This window comes from Rhinolophus hipposideros, assembly GCF_964194185.1.
Source record: "Rhinolophus hipposideros genome assembly, chromosome: 3".
Taxonomy (NCBI): Eukaryota; Metazoa; Chordata; class Mammalia; order Chiroptera; family Rhinolophidae; genus Rhinolophus; species Rhinolophus hipposideros.
The window spans coordinates 95,984,628-96,006,009 of record NC_138049.1 but is presented as its reverse complement, the minus strand read 5'-3'; the positions used below and the strand labels follow the sequence as shown (position 1 = coordinate 96,006,009).

The window sequence follows — 21,382 nt, the reverse complement described above, 5'->3', positions numbered from 1 at the left end:
TTTAGGTATTCTTTTCCCTTTCTCACTGGACACATCTATTACTTGCAGTGCCACACAGGTACATCTGTTTATGTGACCTTCTTCCCAAACAGAGCACTCCTAAGGGTAAAGCTTTTCCTCTAGCATGGTACCTGATCCACAGTAAGTACTGAGTAAATAGTCGATAAATGAATACATGGCTGTCTGTTTATTAGCTTGTCTCACACAACTTCAAAAAGTTACAAAAAACGAGCTTTGAAATGCCAAAATAAAGTTTACAAAGGAGATGGAGTTTACCTTAGAGAAGACCTGGGGCAGGAACTCTGGTCTGTAGGTGACAAATGGAAAGAGTGCTGAGACATCAGTGAGGACACAAGACAAAATGAGGGGGTCCTTGGTGTCAAAGTTCAGGACCATCTGCAATAGCTCTATTCCATCATTAACAGGGATTTCCTGTAACATAGACATTAAAAGGAGGTTGACGCGCCTGATAACCACTTTTGCTGAACTTCCTTTGGACTCTAATTTATAAATACATAATACAGTTGCCACATGTTTTTTTTTGTTTGTTTTTTTTCTGCGTTTTAACCCTTAAAATTCTGAGCATTACCCCATTTTACTAAAGATTGTCATATATGATGCCACCATGAGCTATCTTAGGGATACAGCATCTCCTATACATACATGATAAAATTGAGAATATTTTCAGTTCTTCACCATTGTAAATTATGCTAATAATTTTTGGCTCCATTATCTGTTGTTCCACTTGAATAAGAGACTTTTGGGGACAGCTGGAATTACTGGGCCAAAAGGTCTGAATATATATGTCAGTCAAGTTGCTTTTCTTCTTTACAGGTTGTATTAATTAATTCTGTATCCATTAATGTCTCCCTTCTTACCATGTTCTCAGCAGAGTTTACCGCCTAAAACTTTTACTTATTTAGTAAGTAAAACAATTAAGTTTATTTAAATTTGCATTTCGTCGATTTATTAGGTTGAGGTTTTTCTTTTTCATATTTATTAACACTTCAGTTTCTCCTCTATATATTATCTGATCATATCTTTTGTCTATTTCTCCACTGGGTTCTAGTGTTTTTATAAATTTATACAAAAATGTGACTGTGAAATATTCCCGGCCTTTAAAACACTAGAATACTTTGATAACCCCCTGTACGACCGCGCTGAAAAGCACGATGTTACCAGTGGTGGCTCTGTGCGCGTGCCCTCCTTTTCAGCCATCAAGGCGGCCAATATCCCGAATCTGGTGTTCATACTGTCACAGATTCCTTGATTTCTGGGTACTTTTGCCACGAATGTCCATATTCGTAATTATACAGTATTGTATGCTTATTTTGTGGCTGGCTGTTTTGGGTCAACGTTATGTTTTATGAGAATCATCCTTATTCATAGAATAACCCTAGTTCGTTTTCATTGCTCTATGAATATATTACAATCTATTCTACACAAGCAATTGTTAGATGTTAAGTATTTTTATTGGCTTAACACACAAGGCTTCTATGAATATTGGTGGCTCAGTACACATGCGGAGTTCCTTCAGAGGCCAGATTTAAGAGTAGAGTTGCTGGGTTGTAAGGCTAAGTGTCTTCAACTAGACATTGCCAAATTATTCTCCAAAGCTGTGATATCAATTGTACTCTAAAAGCAATGTTTAAGAGAGATGAGCTTTTTACAGTAAGGATATTAACCCCATCTATATTTATTGCAAATATTGTTCCAAGTTTGTCTTTTAAAAGCTTATAAGTTAAAAAACATATGTAGTTAAAGCCATTCATTTTTTCATTATTACTTTCATTGTTTTTCAACTTAGGAACCTTCCCTAACGCTATTTATTAAATGATCCAATCATTCTCGATATCTTGGGGGTGCTTATTTATGCTCCAAGTTGTACTGGGGCTATTTTGCTCCAATGAACTGTCTAATGCCAGTTCCACAATGCTTTAAAATACTGTAGCTTTATATTTTACAATCTGAGGCAAATCAGTCATCATCTTCAAAATGTGATTTTTTTTTTCTCTCCAAAGCTATCGTCTACATTAATCTATTGCAAAAGTAAGGCTCTACCTAATATTCTCACGTACATACTACAGGGAATACAAGCTCAGCTAATTCCAATACAGACGAGATGAGTAGCTTTTCAATCTTTTTCCTTCCAATTTTTTTTTTTAAAGGAGGGTGCAGCTCACAGTGGCCCATGCAGGGATCGCACTGGCAACCTTGGTGTTAGTAGCAACGCGCTCTAACCAACTGAGCTAACCAGCCGCTCGCTTTTCAATCTTTTTAGCCAAAGAAGCTCTTGGTCAAATTCTTTCACATGATAAGAGCTGATCTGTTCTGACTGACCCAGGGTAAAAGTGGGGCAGAATCCGAGCAGTTTGCAAAACCACTGGCCTAGTTAATGCTCTGCCGAGTCAGAAATTGATAGCAGCAAGTGGGAATGTAGCAGGCTGAGATCTGTCACTTGCACACTCTTGGGATTTATAATGTGTTACAGCTTCATTAACAAGCAGGTGAATAATTTAATCAGATATCCAAACACTCATCTCTCTTGGTTAGGAATGCTTACGCTGACCCATTTCATTTTGGTGAAGAAAAAGGTTTTAGAGTCAGGTTTACTTTAAGTCATTAAGAAGCCTAAATAATACCATCTAGGATTCTCCTAAGGAAAAAGAATCTAGTTCTATTTGTTTTTCTCCCCACCATTGGTTTTGAATCCTGCCACATTTCTAATAGTCATCTATGCTTTGTCATAGCCCACATCTTTCTTGTATATACTCGTACGTTCCAAACTTTTTTTTGTACTTTTTGACCAACTACCATCATATTCAAGGACTTAACTGTAAAATCCGGCACACAACCAACTAGGTACCGCCTCCCGCACCCCCAACACTGCCAGTCCTTTCATATACTTTAAAGACAAGTACTTGACAAACCCTGAACATTTCTTTCTCCTGCCTTCGAGAAGGATCATACCCACATATCTGGATCCATTTTAAGGTGTCTAACTTAAAAAAAATGCCAGGAAACAGCAGGGTCATTTCCCTTGATTTAATAAAGGGCTTTCTGGATTTGTCCCACTTACTAAAACATAAGTCCCATCCCAACTTGAAAAAAGACTAACACAGTGAAAATACACCATCCAAGCAGGGTTTCCCACCTAGATTTTGGAACAAACTCAGAATGCCATCATTTCAAACTGAAGTGAATCAGTGTCAAAACAGAGGAAATAATGATGCTAAGATCTAATTTGTTAATATGCCACTTGTAAGAAAAAGCACTATATTCCACTTTTCTTGAAGGGACTTAGATTCTTTCTACTACAACTAATCTAGAATAACTAAAATGTAATTATCCCAAACTAAGGGATCCAATCCATTTAAATCTAATTTGCATAGTTAATATGGAATATGCTATCATCTCATTCATTATAGCTTCATCTAAGATAATGTTACAAGGGAAGGGTTATAGGTAACATGAAGTATAGAAAAACAAGACCTATTTAGTCAGTTACTCAGGAAAGAGAGATACTGATCATCCAACATGAATATTCTGGTCTGTCTGGCATCAACAGAAAAAGATGCTTAATGGCAAATATCTCAAGTTTTTCAATTCAAGGTTTCCATCATTGTCCTCCCTGCAATTGTTATCCTACCTGTGGTTCACTATACTAGTAGGCTTATTTTATTATCCCCTTCACATGTATACTAAACACTGTAGGGCTTAGAGTTTGCTCTGCTATTTACTAACCATGTGAACTTAAGTATGTTATTTAACCTCTCTAAAATCTCAGTTTCCTCTTCTATAAGATGCACATCCACAGATTTTTCTATCCCTCTGCCAGTTTTTAAAAAATCAAAATCATTACACAATCAGCATGGGAAACAGTTACTTACTTCTTTGTCTAGTGTTCGAAACATCTGGTTGATCACACTTTCCAAAAAAACAGTCATGGCTTCCCACTGCACAAAGGAAGGTGAGAAGATGGAGCAGAGGCCGCTTTCTCCAGTTCCAGCTGTAGGAAAACAGTGTTTTAACACACACACACACATACATAAACACACACACACACACCCCCACCCACCCACCCCAACATTGTAGGACCACAGAAGACACAGAGATAATGGGGCCTTAGAGCCCACTTGGCCCCCTCAGCCTGGAAAAAAAAACAAAAAGGAGAAAGAAGTCCCTATCCTGCCTCCACCTCTTACAATGAGCTGTTTTAATTCACCTCTGTGAGCCTTGTCTATAAAAACCATTTTGAGTATTGCATGAAAATATACATGCAAGCATCAAAACAAGTGTCTGGCCAATTAGAGGCAACTGATAAATATTAATTAATCTCTCCTTTCCTCCTCCTTTATAATGTGTCCATGGGAATCTAAATAATTAAGATATTTGAAACCGTAAGTAATCCTTCCAACAAGGAATTGCTGTAACATACAAAATCCAGTAGCCTCAGGACAATTGCAAGAGCTGTTTCGAGAACTGTGCCACGCTCCAAGTTTACAACTATCATCAGACCACGTCTCTCAAACAGCGAGGCACAGGCAAAAAGATTTGCAAACTACTTCTCCTGCTTCCATTAGTGCTTCCACTTCCTAGCTTCATCTTCGTGCCACATATTTGAGCCTCTGCAAACATGTGCGTTACTAGATACCAAAGACCTTCAGAGTCAACTGTAAATCATGGAATTTAGCTGAATATTAAATACCATGAACGTCAAGTAACTAAGGTTCTCAGTAACTGACCAGTAATGTGGACCTTTTCTAAAGCAGTGATTTACACTCTCTCCTGCTGTATTAGTCCTGCCACCCACAGCATCAGTGAGATGACAGACAGAAGACATGGAGCACAGAGAAACGACCTAGCTTATGCATTTGTAGAGGGGGATTACTTTGATTTTATATAAAGTGGCATTCCCCAAAGGCTGTGAGGAGGATGGGTGATATGGGCAGCCCCGTTATGCCCGACACACAAGACAGTCTTTCTGAGTTTAGGAGTGGTGCTATGTAAGCTTTCAAAAGCTTGAAAAGCTTAAAAACGTTAGGTCTAGACATTTAATTTGTTAAGATGGTACCGGAAGTGAAGTAATAAAGTCAACAATAAACAACTAGTTGATTTTGCTAAAAAAGAAAAATTCAGGCAAAGCTGACAGGGACATAGTTTTGCCCTAATTAAAACAGATGAAAAATGTAGTGTTATCTGCTTTCTCTGTGTACAAATGAAAAGGCTCACTCCCTAGGATGGAATTGGGCAGTACATCAAAAGCTATTTTTCAACACGATTAGCATATTGTTCTGAAGTGTGGCTCAGAAGAGTTATTTCCTATGTACAGTTTTGATACATTATTTCACTAATGTTCAGACATAGGAAAACTTACCGTTCATGGATCCAGTATCAATGGAAGTTGACAGCTGATACTTTAGCCATTCCCCAGCCATCTGGAAGCTAGTCTTGGGATCCAAACGACATGCTAACCTCATTACCTCTCCTTGTTGGGCCCGGGAGGCTGCCAAGAGAAAGACATGAACCAATAATTGGTATATAATGGGTACTTTATTAATGTTCATTCATTTATCCATCCCAAGGGGAAAATGTTCAAAGAGATTCGGTTTTGCAGACGTGTGCTTTGAATGTAACAAATGTTCAATAAAGCTTTGTTTAACAAATCCAGAAATTTTCACACACAAAAAAATTATCTCTGGAAGCTGCTAGATCCTGTAAGTGGCAAACTAAAAGTGGTCTCCCATTTCTGTTGGAATTGAAAGGAGATCAGGTTGGTACAGATATAAAATGTTGTGGCTGCTGTGGAAATAGTCTGGCAGTTCCTTAAAATATTAAACATGGAATTACCCTAAGATTCAGTGATTCCCTTCCTAGACATATACCCAAGAGAAATAAAAACATAAGTACACCAAAAAACTTGTACACCAACGTTATAGCAGCATTATTCTAAATAGCCAAAAAGTGGAAACAACTCAAATATCCATCAACTTATGAATAGATGAATAAAACGTATATGTCCATACAATATAATTGGCAATAAAAAGAAATGAAATACTGGTATATGCTATACCATCACTATTAAAAACATTATCTTAAGTGAAAGAAGGCAGTTACAAAAGACCACATATTATATAATTCCATTTATATGTAATGTTCAGAATATAGAAATACAAAGGGAATTAGTGGTTGCCCAAGGCTGGGAAGGGATTGGAAGCTGACTGCTAATGGGTATAGGGTTTCCTGGGATCATGAAAATGTCCTAAAATTGATTTGAGATAATGGTTGCAGAACTCTGAAAATATGAAAAGCCATTGAACACACTATGTATACAGTTTATGTATACTATAGATGGGTGAGTTGTATCATAAATGAATATATCTTAATAAAGGTGGAGTTAAAAAAAAAAAAAAGAGAGGGGGAAATCAGGCTTCAGAAAACCCAGAACAGAATTAGAATATTAGGTTATACGGGTTTTTTCTTTCTTTCTTAGGAGACCCACAAGGTAAAATGGTATTTAATCTTAAGTATATAAAAAAATTTCAAGAGTGTCTTACATATAGTTACTATCTTCTAAACATCAATGTCCAAAGACAGGTGTGTGTGTGTGTGTGTGTGTGTGTGTGTGTGTGTGTGTGTGTAAGAAAGAATACTAGGTTTGGAACCAGTGCAATCCTATCACCCTCTGCAACGAGATTAACAGGCTGCTGTCCAGATTTGGGGCTCTTTAACGAAGAACCCCGAAGGCCATGTACCACGACTCACAACACCAGATGCCGCTCTGAGACGGCTGGCAGAAATTCCAGGTCAACATCACTTACAGTTGAAGAAAGCGTTGAAGTCCTCATCGCTATCAAAATCAAATCGAGAATATTCACAACTAGGGCTGTCTGTTTTAGAGGGAAAGCCCATCTGCAAAGAAAACATAGTTGGGGTGAAGAATGCAAATGGAACTACCAAAGAGTCTTAAACTCTAGGAGCTCAAGTGTTTTTTAATTTGTTTAAGAAGAGTGAAGGGTTTACATGAGATATTTTATGATAAATAACTGCATCTGGTCTACTCTAAGTCCATAGTTTGCTCCCAGTTTCAGTAAAAAAGAATAGAGAACTATCTGTCTCCTTAAATGCTGAACCCTGGAAACAAGCATGGAACATCGTATGTTTTTTTTTTCTTTAGACTTTCATTTATTTAAGTGTGTTTTTCCGGGACCCATCAGCTCCAAGTCAAGGAGTTCTTACAATCTAGTTGTGGAGGGCACAGCTCACTGTGGCCCATGTGGGGGATCGAACCTGCAAACCTTGTAAAGAGCACCGCACTCTCACCAACTGAGCTAACCGGCCGCCCCAGAATTTTGTATGTTTTATCAAAAAGTACTGAAGACCATGGCAGACAATTAGAACACATGTGCTATGTGCTAAGTGAATTCCTAGAAGAAATAAGGGGACCCTTGAATGGGTCCCATTCTGTGATTTTACAAATCAAGATTAAGCATCTCTCAGCTGCACGAGCCCTCAGCAGATCTCAGGGAATTCATAAGCAACTCTACCGACGTAGTGAGCAATCTGCTTCCACTCTCCCTCCCTTTTCAATCACTTGATCTTCAGAAATAATCAGTACCACTTCCTCTCAGAATCTTCTTCACTCCACCCTCCTTTCTGTTTTTAACCTCTGAAAAGCAAGGATCACACTGCATGGTCACGGTCACTGCTCTTGTCCTATCCCTTCTTTTTCCCAGCATCTAGCCCAATACCTGGTACTTAAGTGCTCCAAGACAGAAAGAGTAGATACGGGCTGCTTTCTTCCTGAGGAGTAAGAGACCACACGCAAGGAAGGGATCTTAGTAACCAAGACCGGGCTGACCACGATGCCAATCTGAGTCTTGTTATGTGTATTCATCTACGTTCTACATGGTTAGCTTCCCCCTGCATACCTTGACCAAGTTAGTCATAGACGCACGAAGATATTTCGGTATTATTGCTAGTAGCAAAGGGTCACGGGATAGGATCTCATGCCGGAAGAGAGCTCCCCAAGTCATCTGCGTCGAAGAGCGTAGAAACTAAAGGGAAAACAAAGAAAAGAAGAACCTGCTTAAGGATTTGGATTTTATATAACCAAGATTATTACTTAGCCCAGCAATTATCAACTGTATTTTTTCATGGAAAGAAATCTCTATATTACTTTGAACTGTCCACACTGCAGTCCATCAGTAATGACGGCTCATTATGAACCACGTTAATAAGATACTGTGGGTCGGGTGCCATTGCTGCAGGGTGAGCTGAACTCTACCACTTTCTCTTTTACGCAAGAAAGGTCATAGGAACCTCAGGGTGGTATTATAAAAAAAATCTTGAATTGGATGAAATTAATTTTATAACACATCAATCAGACTTTTGTATTGAAAATATCTTTAGTAGTATATCACCTGAGATACCCTTCACATCTGATTGAGTATTATCAGAATGATACTACCTGAGGCGAAAAGCTGCTGACCTTGATGGTGCAATACTGATCTAGGAAGATTCGGCAATTCTCTTAATGAAATGATGCTATAGTTATTTTCTAGGGCCTTAAGAGTCACATTTTATATATGAGCTGCTGATTACTTCAAGCCATAGTGCTTGACTTTGACTTACCTAACTAAAATTTTGAGAAGTTACCCACAAAAAGTTTACCTGACTTGGATGCGTTGTGAAAGCAAGAAAAGATTCCAGGTATTTTCCAAAGTTTGCTGGTGTTTCTACGTTAGAATCCACACCCTGTAAGACAAAAAGTCCATTCCATTAATGATGCTGATTGGGGAGCGGGGAGGAGTGAAATAACAAATACAGATAATTTAAGCCCTCAAAAATTTCAGTTTTGAAAGGACTTTATACTTCCTTGTGGGCTAAGGAAGACCTCCTTTCAAGGGTTAAAAAATAGGAAAGCCGCTTTACCTCCTTAATTATCATCATTAAAATCCACTCTATGGTCATATAATAAAATAAAAGAGTATTCATTTCAGAAACCACAGAAAGAAAAAATCCATATTATTTTTTTAGATCTGGTCTATTCTCATGTCTGTGACCCAACTCATTAAATAACCACTCAATGGTATATGTCTTATGTCTGAAGCTCTATCCTCTCTAATAATTCAAGCCACCACAAAAAGGCATAACATCAAACACAAATGTCTGTACCAATATCCTACCTTACAATTTGTAAGACTGAGTATTAAGTGTTTCCCTAAAGACAGGTATTGCTGTGTAAATCAGACTAAAGTTTTCTTTTATGATCCAATAACAGATCCTTTAGATCAGGGCTGTCCAAACTTTTTTCAACGTTTTTTTTTTTTACCAAGGGCCATATGCGGTAAAATACACAAACAGCTGGGCCACCCACTCGAGGTGAAGTACGTATTGCCTCACCTGGTTTATTTAAGTAAATGTATTTTTGGAATTTGCTGCGGGCCAATTAACAATGGATTGCGGGCTGCAGTTGGCCCACGGGCCAGTTTGGACACCCCTGTTTTAGATTTAGGAAAAGGGTTCTTTACTCAAATCCATGTTTCATGATCTACTAGGACTTTAAAGGATAATGCATGCACTCAGCAGACTCATGTTTTACAAGTACCAAAATTCACAAGAATAGCAATGTTATAACTGTTGATGTTAATAACTGACTTGTTAAAAGAAATTTATGTCGCTCAAACCCTGTTAAAAGAATTTAATCTATAGAAACACATGAAATCATCTGTAGGACAATGCTCCACGAGGCTAATATCAATGGCATGTGTCAGTCCTTACACAAATATGACTTTCTAAATGCCCTCTTCAAATGGCCCTGAAACTCTCCAGAAAGTAAGTACTCACCAGCAATGCACAAAGCTGATTGCCCAGAGCACACAAAACTTGACAGAGTCTCTTCAGGAAGACATAGTGTTTTTCTACCAAGCCTCCTCCATCAGCAGTCCTGTAGATAAGAAAATAGTGTGATTAGTTGCACATCAAAAGAACCAAAGGGATTCCCATCAAATAGAACTATATGTGGTCTGTGCTTCAACATTCAAATTTCAGTTGATTATTAAAGTTAAAAAACAAAACAAAACAAACCTACAACTAAAAAAATCTCCAAACACTGAAAGATAGATGAGGAATAGTGTTCAATGCAATCTCATCCCTCAAAAGACACTCTAATTTGGGGCATTATATGGTCCTTAAGTATTTGGGGATAATTATGTAAGCTCTGAGCATGACTCCATAAAACAACGCGTATACATAAAAGCTGCACAAAGACATTGGTCGATACACAGGGAGGACTTAAAGAGAGATCCCTAGGGGAGCATGTGTAACAATTTTTTTATACCAAGACGAAATGAAAAAGGACTATCATCAAGAGAATGGAAAAACAAGCCACAGACTGGGAGAAAATATTTGCAAAAGACACATCTGATAAAGGACTGTTTATCCAAAATATACAAAGAAATGTTAAACATCAACATTTGGTACAGCACCTTGGAAGGTAGTATGAACTATTTCTTATAAAACTAGGGATACTCTTACCATATAACCCAACAATTGCCCTCCTTGGTATCCTACCCAAAGGAGTTGAAAACGTGTGTTCACACAAAACCCTGCACATTTATAGCATGTTAGACCTGGAAGTTTATAGCAGCTTTATTCGTAATTCCCCAAAACTGGAACAAACCAAGATGTGCTCTGGCAGGTGAATGGACAAATAAACTGGTACATCCAGACAATGGGATATTAGTCAGTACTAATAACCCATAGAATGTATAACACCAAGAATTAACCCTAAGGTACACAATTTGATGTGACAATATGATCAATTGTAACAAATGTATCACTCTGGTCAGGGATGTTGATAATGGGGGAGGTTGTACATGTGTTGAGCAAAGGGGGTGTATGAGAAATTTCTGTATCTTCCTCTGAATTTTCCTGTGAAACTGAAACTGCTCTAAAAAAATAGTCTTAAAAAAGACTATAATAGGGTTGGGGGGATGGATGAGAGGTAAAGGGATTAGGAAATACAAATTGGTACTCACAAAATGGTCATGGGGATATGAAATAGAGTAAGGGGAATATAGTCAATAATGTTGTAAAAACTACATATGGTGTCAGATGGGTACTAGACTTACCAGGGAGATAACTTCTTAAATTATATAAATGCCTAACCATTGCACCGTATACCTGAATCTAACATAATACTAAATGTCACTATAATTTTAAAAATATATGTAGGGAATACAGCCAATGGTATTGTAATAGCTATGTACGGTGTTAGACGGGTAGGAGACTAGCTGGGATTATCACTTGTGAGGGGTATAGTCAAATCATTATGCTGTTTTGTACACCTGAAACTAATAAAAAACAAGACTGTAATAAAAGCATAACTTTGTGTCTCATTTCTCCAAGTCATTTAGTTCGGATCTGTAATTCCTTAGCTCCTATCTTAGAATCCAAATAGCTCTTACAAAAAAAAAAAAAAAAAAAAAAAAAAATATATATATATATATATATATATATATATAAATGAAGCTTATTTAGTGGCAAAACCTGAAATGGTGTAAAACTATTCACAGTAACAAGTATTAATAATGACTAGTGTGGACAGCAGCTATATTAACTGTGTTCTGGAGGCAGTAGAATATAATGTAAAAAGCTTGGGCCTTGACGTAAGCAAGACACAAGCTCTTGTGATGTTGCAGGGCAGTATGGCATTACAGTTTCCAGTGCAGCCTCTGGAGTCTGATTGCCTGGGTCCGAATTATAGCTTAGCTAACCAGTGTTAGCAGCACAAACAGAGATGGGACAGACACGTCAGTGTGAGTGTCCTGGTCTCTATGGAATTAATGGTTCTTGGAGACAGAAACCACAGTGGCCACCCAAAAGACAGGTCATTCAATTAACATGACCCCTTAAAAACAGAGCTGTTGTCTCCATAGGAAAGAAAGCCATCGTAAAAGCTGTATTAGAATAGACAGTAAAAGAATCTAAGTAATACATATGTATCTCACATTTTTTTCAACTTGTCCTTGGGACAAAGAATAAATGAATAAATGAAGAGTATTGAAAAGAGTGTTGCAACAGTTTCAACTATTTGAAATATACGATTCTATCTGACTCCCTGGTAAGAAACACAAATCAGGAAATACTTTTAATATTTTCCAGAGCGATTAAAAGAAAATAAGCGGAAGTAATTCTTTTAGGACACAGAATGCGTTTAGGACATAGAATATGCACACATTTCTCATTGAATACATTATTCCTGCTGCTTCCAAGAGCCTCAGCACTTCAGGCGTTGATTATTTGACAAGGAGATCAGGGAGGAGTGTTTGAATCAAGGCAGGCCCTGGGACAGACTCTGGTCCAGATCAGAGAACCCTCAAGCCTAGTCACCAAGGCTAGTAGGAGGCTTAGGGATCGTTAGACGCAAACAAAGAGAATCATGGAGATGAGTTGTCTGGGGAGAACGGAGAAAATTGTGAATGTGAATGGGTGCTGTGTCAACAACCACAACTTATTTCCAGCATTAAGGTCTTTAAAAAGGTTAAATAATCCCTTTAAAATTGCCTGATTTTCTTATTAAAAACACTATCAACTGACTGCTAGCATTCAGATACAAACTTCAGATATATTCAAGTATGATATAAAAATAACAAAGAAATGAGAGAATACAGAAAAGCAGATACTCACTGTGCAGCGGAGAGTATATAATGCATGGCAACATCTCCAAATAAGACCATTAGGGGTTTCCGGTCTTCCAACTTGCCCTAGACCCAATTTCAGGGAAACACAGGTGATATAAGCTATGTTATTAAAAGCCTCCAAGCCCTAACGTTTTCTATCCCTGTATAATCAAATACACTGACTTCAGAGTTTCTCACATAGCCCTGGGCTGACTGAACACGGGGAGAAAAGCAGCTCTTTAAAACCTAATCTGGATAAAACTTCTATTTGAAAATGTGTTGGGTCCTAATGCTGACCTGAAAGCAAAGTAAATTACATTGGCACATAGCATTCCTATGGAGAAGAGAGGCACGGTCCCGTTTGTTAGCCAACACAGATAATAAAGCCAGTGGAGCCACCATCTAAGATTCTTCAACATAACACTGAGTTTTAAACCTTAATACTACTTTTATCTCTTAAGTGTGAAATGCCAGGATTTGTAGCTGTTTCAAGAAGCAAGTAGCCCAACAAATTTCTATATAGTCTGCCAATGAATTCCTAGAATACTGGCAAACTGTTGTCCAAAGGCTTTGGAGGCAGGGAGTTAATTGACGTCAAGTAAAAAAACAAACAAACAAAAACCAATCCAAACCTTTAAATGTCTTTCTGTCACAACATACAATTACACACACACACACACACACACACACACACACACAATCCTCGGAGACTCTGAGTTGTAAGTCAGTTTGAAGTGGTAACTTACTTTTCTGCTGACGGCAATGAGAAGACATTCGGCTGCTCCCAGCTGAAGTTCCTGCTCATTCAGAAGCAGGCAGAGCACCTCCAGGAGCTTACAGCTCTCGGCAGTAATGTGACTCATGGACACCCAGTCAATGTAGCCTGCGAGCGTGCTCAGCGCTGCGACTCCTACTCGACAGTTGGCTTGAGCCTACACGAAGAGAAATCCCTTTTACCACGGAGTCCTCATTAACAGACAAGGAAGTGGTGGCTATCCCTGAGCTCCTTCTAGTTTCTAATTCTAAAAAGAAAGTGATTTTTAAAAAAATGTATTCATGTAACAGGCATTAATAAGCAACTCAAAGGTTTTCTTACACAATCACACCTCCACAACAGCGCTCTCAGCACACGTTAATAAGACCATATCGCCATGTGTGTCCATTGTGTTTCCTTCAAGAAATCTCAACTATTGTAATTTTAACTCCCTTGCACCTTAGCTCAGAGACGAAATAAACCAAGGCTGAGGTCACTCTTCATTAGGTGTATGAATCCTGTACCTGAAAGCCTCAAAGAAGTCTGCTTCCAATTCCACAAAGAGCTCTTACCTTTGACTCCTGAGAATTATCTGTCTTCTGAAAGAAAAGAAGTATAAGGATCCAATGTTTTTAATAAGCAAAAGGCTATATAATAACTTTCCATCCCCATAATCAAGATCCTCAAATAAAGATTCTCCAATACAGACTCAACTTTCAATCTTAGAAAAAAAACACTTTACTAAAAACATACAACTGATATTCCCTCTAAGAAAGACAGATTATTTTAGTTTTAGCAATAAAGACAAAAAGTTAAAATTTAAAAAGCTTACACAAATTTATCAGAACTTTAAGATCTACAAAGGCAGTTTCAAAGCACACAATTTACAAAGAAATACAACTAACAGATGAACAATGAATAAGTCTCAACATTGCTAGTGATGAAACAAATACAAATTAAAACAAAGTATTTGCACCAGCCCAGTGGCTCAGGTGATTGGAGCGCAGTGCTCCGAACGCCAAGGTCGTCAGTTCGATTCCCACATGGGCCAGTGAGCTGCGCCCTCTACAGTGAACTGGTGACCCACTGCTTCAGCCGGGTGAGCGCAAGGCTCATACTACCAGCATGGGCCAGGGAGCTGTGTGTCCTACACAACTAGACTGAGAAACAATGGCTTGAACCACAGGGTGGGCAGGGAGAGGCACAAGAAAGGAGGTGAGATGGGAAGACAACAAAGTATTAGCATTTTTTCCAAATTAAAATAAAGGCAAATTATAACTGGCAAAGGTATATTGAAATGATGTAATGTTAATGGAAAAAAATCAAGAAACAAAATTAAATCAATATCATTTATGACCATGGATGGATGGAAATATAGGAAAAACATGTACACAAAAATATTAGATGTGAAACAGAGCAAAATGTCTGTTCAGTAAATGTACAATATGACTTTTACCCGTATATTTCAAATTCCATAAAAATGTTCTGTAATGCTTACAATTTACAAGTGTATAAAATTAATATTTCCCTGAGGAATTTCTGAAATTAAAATTAAGAGTAACTCCTGAAGACTGTCAAAGGAAAAATAATGCAAGCAGGAATAACAACTTCTGAAGTCCCTGAAAACTTACTACCCTTAGGATCTTATATAAAGGACGTGTTTCACAATTCCTTTCTCAACTTCCAAAAGATACTTTTTTCATAAAGGACAAGTATTAAGCCTTCATCATGAATGATCAAGTAGAGGTGTTAACAGGGCAGAGATTAGTAGAACCCTCTCCTCAGCATCTAATGATGCTGCCCAAGAAGGAACAGGGATCCAAGTGACAATAGCCAAACCCAGCCTTTACTCTCCACTCCTATAAACCCTTCTTTCCTGTTTGGATCCTCTATGCCCCTAGGACCAGTGCAGGAGCCAAGTCATGGGACCGGGACAGTGAGCCTACTCATCCCATCATTGTTTACCATTCAAACTACTTCCCAATTGGGAAGTTGAAGGGATGGGAAGCAGAGAAACAACTATGCGCAAACTGAGAAGCTCAAGGTTCAAGAAATGGCTCTTGGTGTGCTCTGACCTAGGCAGAAGTGGAGGCCTGGTTTAACACATGGAGAAAACTGAAACCGAGGCGGAATAAAAACACCACAGTGGACGTTTCTAACTTGTGTCAGACCATCACCAATCAGCCCTGTTCTGACATGTTGGCTAGGTTTCTAGGGCAACTAAGTATTCATAAACTGTCCTCCTTCTCTTAGGGATTAAATCTCCTACAGGAAAATGAAAAGAATAACCTTCTTCATCCTCAATACACACAGGTTTTTAAATGCAAATATTTTCTTTTGAAAAAGCATTTTGTGGGAAAGAGTACAATCTAGTAAAAAAAAAAAAATGGGGCTTGAGTTCCATCACAACCATATATTAGGGAATCTTTACTCTCTGAGCCTTGGTTTCCTCATTTGTAAAATGGAGATAATACTTTCGAACTCTTAAGGTTGTTTTGAGGATTAAATAACATATAAAGTGCAAACAAGTATATGATATATATTAGGTACTCACTGTGAGTTCCTCCCCACCCTAACAGCTCATAGTAGCGTCTTCTGTTTGTGTTTGTCTCTAGTGCTTCTCTGAAAATAGAACTAATGAAGCTGCCATGGGCATAAAAAATAACTAATTTTAATTAATCCTATTTTGTGAAATAAGCAACTATAAGATTTCTAGATCAGGGTTTTTCAACCTCAGTACTTTTGACATTTTGGGTTGGATAACTCTTTACTGCAAGGACTGTTCTGCGCAATAGAGAATGTTTAGCAGCACCCCTCGCCTCCACCCATTAGATGCCTGCAGCATCCCTACCTGTGACAACCTAGGGGGCAAAATCACTCCCTATTGAGGACCACTGTACTAGATTAACTTCCACACTGCCTTCTTCTGAAAGTTCTCTGATAAAAATGACAATAGTTGGAAAGAGAGAATTTGCCTTGCCCTTTTTTGAAGAATTACTTCATCAGGAAAAGCAAAATACCAGGAATCATGTAGTCAAGATTAATAAAACTTGGCACCATTTATATTACAAATGGGACCAGGACTAAATGGGACATCAAAATCTAACAGGGATACAACCCTGACCTATCAGAAATCTGGGCTTTCAAATATTAAGAATTAACCTTCATTTTTATACTACTTAAAGAATTTTCTTACTATAAAAGGAATTCTTTTTGCTAGTAGACATGGAAAGTCATTGAACCGAGTTTCTTAAAAAAAATCCATTGTTTTTCCTATCTATTTCTTTTTTGCTTATAAAATGGCCTTTTCTTTTGCCAACTAGATACCCTAATTCCTTGCTGACGGCTCATTTGAACTTTAAACAAACAAAAAAACACTTGTATTACAAAACAGGATTTTGGGAAGGTGGGGTATTCCTTACCACTTGCCGGTACTTGTTTACATTTTCTTGAAGTGTGTTAAGTAAAAAACTGAAGATTCTTTCCATGTTCTGGGTTAACGTTTGCTGGATATCTCTTCTTCTTTGAAAGGGCAGGGTATGAAAGGTCACGACATCCTCTGCCAGTCGCAGAAGGATGAACAGGACTAATTCTGTCTGTGTTTCCTGTATCAACAGAAATAAGCTAGTTAAGTTAAACTAAAACATCTTTTTCCTCATAGGTACAGCCAAAGGCTTTTTTGTTGACAAAACAAACAAAGAAATCCGTGAAGAGCCCCAGTCCCTGCCCTGTCCCCCAAAACGTAAACTGACCCGGTACAGCTGTATTTCATACCCCTTGTTTGGAAAGAACGTCCAATTCCATGAGCATGTCAGGCCAATGCTGCGGCCACTCCCGCTTGATCATTTCTACTACAATTCGAGACAGAACGTCTTTAATATGGTTCTCCTCTTCCAGAATGTTCAGTGTTCCCTGAAAAAGAATGATAGTAAGAAGTCTACAAGACTGACTTCAAGGAAAAAACTGGGCTACAAAAGGGTAAAAACTCATCAGCAGGCCTGCTTTTAAAGTAAACAGAATAAACAAACTGGTTCTCCACGTCTGACTCACTTGTCCTGCATTCTCACTAATCATTCTTCCCACTTAAAGGGAGGGTTGTACCAGCTAATAAAATGGCTGCCACACAGAGCAAGGAAGACATCATTGTTCTCCTTCAGAAACTGAGCAGACTCTCATATCGACTGTTTCATTAAGGAGGCCAGCATGGAAGAATACAGAAATAAGAAGTACACTGAGGGGCTGATAAAATGGGAGAGTCAGGAGGAGCACTGGAATATTTTACCAATAGTTCTAGTACCGTGTTTCCCCGAAAATAAGACCTACCCAGACAACCAGCTCTAATGCGAATTTTGGAGCAAAAATTAATATAAGACCCGGTCTTATTTTACTATAAGACCAGGTATGAAATGATAGGATATGATATGACATATGATGTGACATAATACCAGGTCTTATTTAATATAAGACTAAGTCTTATATTAATTTTTGCTCCAAAAGACATGTTAGAGCTGATTGTCTGGCTAGGTCTTATTTGTGGGGAAACACGGTATTAGAAAACACAGAAAGACTATTACTGGGACTCTCCTTAGTTTGATATCAAGATTAATGAATTATGACTTCTATCAAGTTTCCGTAGAACTAGCAAAATACAAATCCTACCTAGCTAAGTTAATTAATAATTTTGAAGGAAATTTTTTTTTTCTATTAAAGGCACCAGACTTTGGAAACAAAAAAGGGTAGCAATTCCACTTTTCATGCCCATTGTAAAAAAGACAAAAAAAAGGTTGTGGATTTTAAACATATTTAAAGTCATATTCTAACTCCTGAAACAAATTCATTCTGCATTATTTTTTATTGTTCATCATACAGTGCATTGGGAATAAGTAAGTTTGGAATAAAAGGAAACAAGCAGCAAAGTGCAATCTAATTTAGATCTAAGAATCTTACTCATTTGCCAAAAATGTCTTACCTCCTCTGCCCTGTCTTTACATAATTTTCAAAACAGAAGTCAACACATAAGGGATTAATTAAACCAAGTAAGAGAAATGTGATGAACTATGATTTCTTGTGATGGTCATTCTTTTTACCTTGAAGGTAACATTTACTATCATACAAAGCATGCTGTTTAATGTATGTAGAACCAGTGAAGTTTTTACACAAATGCTACATTAAAGAAGTCATACTTTGTCTAAACTACCTTGGAAACACAAGTCTTCCAACCAATCATTCCTTACATTTTCAATCAGTTCCATGACACTGTTCTTCAGATAGACCTTCTCCAACCGAGACATGCTGTTCCACCGAAACCTGGCCACCAAAAGCATAAAGTCAACAGAACCACATTAGAAGTCTTCTCTTCATAAGAGACTAGATTAGATTCCTGTTGTTAGATTATGTTGGTGATTTTATTAAGAAATTATATTTTTGATTTTATACCTTTCAAAGAACCGACAAAAACAGTCCATGTTTAACCAAAATGCTAACAGAAAAATTCTTGGGAAAGAATTTTATATAGGCAGTGATCCATTCATTGAAATCCACACAAGATTTGTGCACAGATCAGCTTCCCTCTTGATTTCCCTGACAGACCAAAAGCAGATACACATCTGGGATGACTGCAACACTGTAGTTGCTTTTCAGATACTATGAATTCCCTTTCTGTGATGGTTTACAAGGTAACAGCACAATTCCAGAAAAACTGGCTAAATCTTAAAAACTAATTCTTCTGATAGGCAGTGTGTGTAGCAGACTCAATTTAGGTTTTCAGCTATTCTCATATAATCCTGCTTTGGATTTGCCATTCAGAGAGGGCATACACTCAAGTTAAAAAAAAAAAAAATTAAAGGCACAGTGCCTAATCAGAGATTTGTTTACCTACACATTGCATTATTCTAAAGACTTTTTTTTAACAATGGTGAAAGTGTAGTTTATTAAAAGTGAAAATACACTCCAAAGAGATAGGAGCGGGCCTGAGCAACAGCGTGGTTCAAAAGGCCTATTCTAAAGACTTTGAGGTCTGCTGACATACTACAGGAGCTCAATAATTGCTGGCTGAATGACTAGGTGGTAGTATTTGCAGACTGCTTAGTATGTACCACATACTTTATATGGATAAAGACATTGAAAAAGAGAAAGGTTAAGTCCTGAATGAGAATTCCCATAAGGCTGTGATGACCTTTTGGGGATCGATCCTTTCTTCTTGGTGACTGCCCTTTTCTACTCATCTAAAGAGTATCTCTATGAGTTACATAAGAAATAAAGATTTGCTCTCTCACAGACTTGACTGGTAACATCCAAAAGCTCCTTACTTGACAACGTGTTCCAGGATCTGAAGGCCAAAATGTCTGACGATGGCAATTTGTGTTTTCTCGGCCAACCTCAAGCCACAGGGTACACAGATAGGGCACTTTTCTTTAAATTCCTCACAAAACTGAAAGAATAAAAGTTAGCATTTCCCTTAGGAGCCAAGAGAGAGGGGACTAAAAACACTTCATCTTAACAAACTCCAACCTGAGCTACATTTTTAAGTACAAAATCTAGATCAATATTATATGAGTAAAAAACAGATAAACACTCCTTTCATGTTCACAGTTCCAGATTTCCCCTGCAATGTCCAACCAATGTTGAAAAAAAAAAAAAGAAACTGACCTAAAAGAGTAAAAAATTATGTTAGAGATACACTCCTGAAGTATATAGGGGTGAAACAACAATTTCTGGGATTTGCTTTAAAAACTTTTGGTGGGAGGAGCGATAAAGGAAATACGGTAAAATCTGTAACAGCTGAGTTTCGGCAATGGGGATACACGCAAGACCACTGAAGTATTCTCACTACTTTTGTACCTATTTTTAATATTTCATAGTAAAAAGCAAATATAACCCAACTATTTGATTCCAAATCCTGTGGCATACACGTATGTATTGTCAAGTTTCCTCCAAGAGGGGCTCACTGTACATCACTTAAAATATGCGCAGCACAAGTCGTTTTTCCTAATGGCCATTGCATTTCCCACAGCCCACAGACACTGATGCGGGGATACTGTAGCTCCTATTGTAGCGGCACAACAGTCAGTCTTGGGAGCCGAGCATCGGGACTCAAGACAACTACTTTCAGGAAATCAAAGTGCCCTTGTTAAAATGCAAAGTAAGTGGTGGCAGCTCACCTCTGCCTAAGAATATCAGACACTAAAAAACCTAAGATGAGGGTGTGTGAGAATTCGCCCTGAAATACCCAAGACACACAAGGTTAGGGAGAGGCTGTGTGAATGTAAGTAAAGGGGGGCTGGAGCTCGTTCAGGGAGAGTCAGGAGAGGGGCTCAGCGGGGAAACGTTGAGGGCAGGGAAGACCATAAAGAATGCAGCTGCTGCTGGTACGGGATGGGCACGTGCGCCACGGGAAGGCGAGGGGCCGGGGGCTTGGGGGGATAAAAGGCGTGCAGCCAGCTGGGGAGGGGGGTCGTGGTGCGGCCAACAGCGAACAGACGTGGGGAAAGGGGGAGGGGAGGGCCGTGGGAAGCGGTGGTGACAGAGACCGCCACAAGCACCCGGGGACCGGAGCGTCCCGGGCAAGGGGCAGGCGCGGCGAGCAGAGGCGGCTGGGAGTGGAAAGTGGCGCGGAGAGCGGCAGGGAAGGCCCCTCGGGGGTGGGGAGGGAGGTCCAAGGGCCGCGTGGGCGGCGCCGGGACGCAGGGCTGGGGAAGAATCTCCCGGCAGGCCCCGGCGCCAGACCCCAGCTACCTTGAGGGCTTCCAGCCGATAGCGCTGGGTGGAGCTGGGGTCCATCATGACGGTCACCGCTTTCACCAGCTGCTCGCACAGCGCGTTCACTTGATCCATCGCCATGGCTACTGCCACGCGCCGCGAGCGCGCCCCGCGGCAGTCCTGGGAGCACCAGGCACGGACCGCTCCCTTGCGGGGATAACACGCCGGTACCGGGCCGCGGCGG

General features: G+C 39.0%; 1 protein-coding gene across 2 annotated transcripts in view; it reads right to left on the bottom strand.

Moving 5' to 3' along the window:
* XPO5 (exportin 5) overlaps positions 1 to 21,307 on the bottom strand; it is a 42,490-nt gene extending 21,183 nt beyond the window's left edge. The window contains exons 1-15 of one of the 2 annotated variants that reach the window (XM_081045242.1): positions 21,175 to 21,307; positions 19,749 to 19,870; positions 18,675 to 18,747; positions 17,215 to 17,352; positions 16,863 to 17,045; positions 14,013 to 14,039; positions 13,433 to 13,618; positions 12,694 to 12,770; positions 9,850 to 9,949; positions 8,674 to 8,757; positions 7,932 to 8,057; positions 6,822 to 6,912; positions 5,378 to 5,506; positions 3,891 to 4,009; positions 277 to 432 (exon numbers count right to left, since the gene is read on the bottom strand). In XM_081045242.1, the coding sequence (XP_080901368.1) occupies positions 277 to 432; positions 3,891 to 4,009; positions 5,378 to 5,506; positions 6,822 to 6,912; positions 7,932 to 8,057; positions 8,674 to 8,757; positions 9,850 to 9,949; positions 12,694 to 12,770; positions 13,433 to 13,618; positions 14,013 to 14,039; positions 16,863 to 17,045; positions 17,215 to 17,352; positions 18,675 to 18,747; positions 19,749 to 19,870; positions 21,175 to 21,279 (1,716 nt within the window). In that variant the 5' untranslated portion in view covers positions 21,280 to 21,307. The remainder of the gene's footprint in view (positions 1 to 276; positions 433 to 3,890; positions 4,010 to 5,377; positions 5,507 to 6,821; positions 6,913 to 7,931; positions 8,058 to 8,673; positions 8,758 to 9,849; positions 9,950 to 12,693; positions 12,771 to 13,432; positions 13,619 to 14,012; positions 14,040 to 16,862; positions 17,046 to 17,214; positions 17,353 to 18,674; positions 18,748 to 19,748; positions 19,871 to 21,174) is intronic. The other variant, XM_081045243.1, reaches the window with a different exon arrangement.
* Positions 21,308 to 21,382: the final 75 nt, after the last annotated feature.